The 4109-nt window shown below is 47.5% G+C and overlaps 1 protein-coding gene across 1 annotated transcript; it reads left to right on the top strand.

Annotated features, from left to right (window-relative positions):
- The first annotated feature begins 1317 nt into the window (after nucleotides 1–1317).
- LOC123111608 (30S ribosomal protein 2, chloroplastic) lies at nucleotides 1318–3388 on the top strand. The gene is made up of 4 exons (XM_044532431.1): nucleotides 1318–1740; nucleotides 2153–2254; nucleotides 2342–2638; nucleotides 3125–3388. The coding sequence occupies exons 1-4, from the start codon at nucleotides 1444–1446 to the stop codon at nucleotides 3161–3163; spliced, it is 735 nt and encodes a 244-aa protein (XP_044388366.1). The 5' UTR covers nucleotides 1318–1443; the 3' UTR covers nucleotides 3164–3388.
- The last annotated feature ends 721 nt before the right edge of the window (nucleotides 3389–4109 follow it).

Genomic DNA, 4109 nt, shown 5'->3' with positions numbered 1-4109 from the left:
CGGATGACCAATTTTGCAAACCTACGAACGGATGCCGTGGTTGTATCTTGTCCAATGCGAAGATACTCGTCCGTATAGTCCGCGGGTATGCCATAGGCGAGCACCCGCATTGCACCTGATATCTTTTAGTACGCACTAAACCCCATGATACCGGCGGCGGATCTACGGAGCTTGAAGTAATCTGAGGCGGCCTCACAATCGGTGACAATTTTCACAAACAAACTACGGCGCATTCGGTACCTTCTCCGGAAGAGGCGAGGTGGGTATGTTGGTACCTCCGCGAAGTAGTCTTGCATCAAATGTTCGTGTCCGAGACATCGGTTCCGGTAGATGGTGACTTGCCCCATCTTCGACCCTCTCCTCTGATCCATCAGCTTCACGCGGTCTTCAAACTCTTGCACGTCGAGGAGGAGGCCCATCATCTCGAAGTCATCGTCTTGAAGCAAGTCCTCAATGTCCGAATCGTCCGATGACGACCAACCAGAATCATCGGACAACGCATCCATCTACACAACACAAAACAAAAAAAATGTAGTGTTGCTCTGTAACAAAAATACAGGAAATAGGGCCGGCCGGAGCTCGCTGTGGAGGAGGCCGGCGGTGTGGAGACAGAGGGATGAGGAGCAGGGGAGCTCACCTTGGACGGCCCGCGGTGGAGGAGGCCGGCGGTGTGGACGAGCTCGGGGGGCGGCGGTGGAGGAGCTCGGGGCGGGACGGTGGCGGTGGCCCGAGATGCGGCCGGAGGCGGCTCGGGTCGGCGCGGGGGCGGGACGGCGGCGGCGGCGGCCCGAGATGCGGCCGGTGGCGGCTCGGGGGAGGCGCGGGAGGAGGTTGGGGACGGGAAATTTCCCTCCCGCGCGTGGCCGGATCGAAGTGAGGGTTGGGATAGATTTTGCCCCCCAATCCTCACTTCTACATGTTGGGAGAGGGTTTGCAGGTCCGATCCTTAAATTTTTTTAAGGGTTTAAGGGTTAAGGGGTTCTAGTCTACGCATTTTTTTTGTCCAACACGTAAAAAAATGATTATTTCTGTTTTTTAGGGTTTAAGGGCTCTATTGGACATGCTTTAAGAGTGTCCAAGACAAAAAAAGTGATGGTGCATGAAATCATCTTTTTGAGATAGCTAACCGCTCGCGCGGTGTAGTGCCTGAAATCACATTTGCTCCTTTTCAGCCGTGGATGCAGTCTTGACATGAAATTTTGTAATATTGTACATACATATACAATGACTTATTTGTATTTGTTCAAAGAAAAATTATGTTTTTTATGGGGGGCCGTTTTCAGTCTGGAAGCACCAGTGAGCAGAGCATCCCTCCGACAGAGCACAGCGGCCCAACAAAACCACACCGGAATCCGGATAACGTTCTTCCCTTGCCTCCTCCCTCCTCGCTTCGCCACCCCATTCCTCCCCTCACCCGTGTCCTCTCCAGCCACTCTAGCTCCAATGGCGACCACCATCTCCTCTCTAGCGGCCCCTCACTCCCTCCACCGCCGCTGCTGCCGGAGCCCCGCATCCGCCTCGACCCCCGCCCGCGTGTCATTCCGCGCCGCGCCCCCGGCCGGCGCGGCGGCGCGGGCGAGGCGCCGGGCGGCGGTGAAGGTGCTCGCCTCCTCCGCGGTGATGGAGGCGCCCGAGGAGCTGGCCACGCGGAAGCTCTACGTGGGGAACATCCCCAGGACCGTCACCAACGACGAGCTGTCGGCGATGTTCGCCGCACACGGCACCGTCGTGCGGGCCGAGGTAACGCACTAGTGCAATGTAATGCTGCTCTAGTATCGGCGACGCGCCCAGTACCCACTCCAAGATCGAATTCGTCATCTGGTCGCGATAACGAATTCTCCAAACATTCTGTTGTTTACTCACTATACTAGTATAATATTTAGTTCTTATCATGTTCTTGTTCTTGTTTTTTATTTATTTATTAAGGAGGTTGAAACCTCCGGCCCCTGCATCATGTCGGTCTAGAGTTGGACCACACAAATAACTAGAGCCTGATGTATGCAAACCCTAGGGAGGGATCAACTATCATAGTTTTCCTGCCAATTTTACAAGATAGAAACAATGTAACATGCAAATGGCTATGGTGATGAATTGCTTGCCGTATCTTGGTATTTATATCACTAAAATGATTGCTTGCCTGATAATTTCACAGGTTATGTATGACAAGTATAGTGGTCGGAGCCGGCGATTCGGGTTTGTCACGATGAGCACGGCGGAGGAGGTCGCTGCCGCCATTGAGAGCCTGAATGACACCGTAAGCTTCATCCCGTCGTTTGTCCGGTCATGCTTATGCATGCAGTGGATGCACGAGTGACGTGTGTTTGTGCTTTGATTGTACCAGGAGGTTGGAGGTAGAAAAATTAAAGTGAATGTGACAGAGAGCTTCTTACCAAACATTGATACATCTGCACCGGAATCGGAACCTTCGTTTGTGGACAGCCAGTACAAGGTTTATGTTGGCAATCTTGCAAAGAAAGTGACAACGGAAGTGCTCAAGAACTTCTTCTCTGAAAAAGGGGAGGTCCTCAGTGCCACGGTATCCCGAATTCCGGGAACTCCAAAGTCCAAGGGATATGGGTTTGTCACGTTTTCTTCAGAGGAAGAAGTGGAAGCTGCGGTTTCTACTTTCAACAATGCAGTAAGCTTCTTTTGCACAAAAATGCCACCTGCTAGTGTGCAGTTGTTTCCTGATCACATTACATCACTTGACAATAAAAAGCAGACTATGGTTTCAAAACTTGATATGCGACAGCTACGGAGATAATAATAATGTTTGAAACAAATCAGGACCAACTTTGCATGTTCAGATGAACTAGATCAAATTCAGACCAAATTATATTTTTTAATGCCTAGACTACTGGTCAAATTTACTTTGATATTTCATCACGTGAATTATCACACCTGAGTTTGCTATTCAAAAAATGTAAGCCACATCTGTCAAAGCGAAGTGGTAGACCACTCCCAAGCAAACAACTTTTTCTTGTACCCAGTAAACCATTTGGTAGACATGCATGGCTCTTGGGTTATCAACATGAAAATTTGTCCCACACTATGCCTTGTATGACCCATAATCTAAAACATTTTCCCATGTGTTTTATTGCTCTGCAACTTAATGTGATTTCAGGAATTGGAAGGACAAACCATCCGTGTGAATAGAGCATAGGCATAGCAGAAATTTCACATTGGAGTCAAGGGGAGAATATCTCGGAGAACACCGGTAGACAAGGGGAAGTTTGAGACTAGATTTTATAACAAAGTTTTAAAGGCCTTTGATGTAATTTCACTCTGGCTCTAAGCAATTTTTTGTATAATAACAACAAATGGAAGAATTTTGATTGTCAAGCCCGTTGTTCATATGAAGCAGCTGTTGTTTACCAGCATTTCTAAATGATTGCTCATGAGCAGCATGGTTTATTCACTTTGTTGTTGATGTTTCTTTTCTTCACTTGCATCAAATTGTATGCTTTCAGCAAGACCGTTTTATTTTTCAAGGATACATCCAAAGCTGGACGCATCAGAAACATAGACAGCAAGACCGTTTTGCTGCACCGAATTCATGATTTAGCTTTTGAATCCGCCTGATGAGATGCTTTCAAATGCGTTCAGCGGATATCATAGGTTTCACTGAAACTTTGGTATATAAATGTTAGCCTTGACGTTCTGTGAATATTCACAAGTTGATAGCTTCAACCACTGGAGGGAACTGTATATGTTTTCTGTCCTTTCTTCTGAAATGTTATAAAAAGACACCTCTCCAAAGGCTATGTAGCATCAAGTTATCGACCAAAGGGGGCGGGGCGTGAACCGGAGAATTTTTTTTGACCATTTCTTCGGAAAACACGCTATCCGAAGAAAATGAGAGTGAACAGAACTATGCAAGTACTGAACTTAAACAGTCACAAACTGAGAAGCATGCAAGGCAAAACTAATAACTAGAGTCAGAAGCACGCTAGATAGAAGAAATATAGTACAAAGCTAATCATAAAGCTAGGTAGCGGATAATGGAAAATACTCACACAAGTCTTCGCAACAGCCACAAAGAATGAAGGAAAATTCTTCAACGCAGAAGAAACTACAAAAAGTAAAGGTAGTGGGAAGAAATAGAACCC

The sequence above is a fragment of the Triticum aestivum genome, chromosome 5B, assembly GCF_018294505.1.
Source record: "Triticum aestivum cultivar Chinese Spring chromosome 5B, IWGSC CS RefSeq v2.1, whole genome shotgun sequence".
NCBI classification, from domain to species: Eukaryota; Viridiplantae; Streptophyta; class Magnoliopsida; order Poales; family Poaceae; genus Triticum; species Triticum aestivum.
This window is presented reverse-complemented; position numbering and strand designations above follow the sequence as displayed.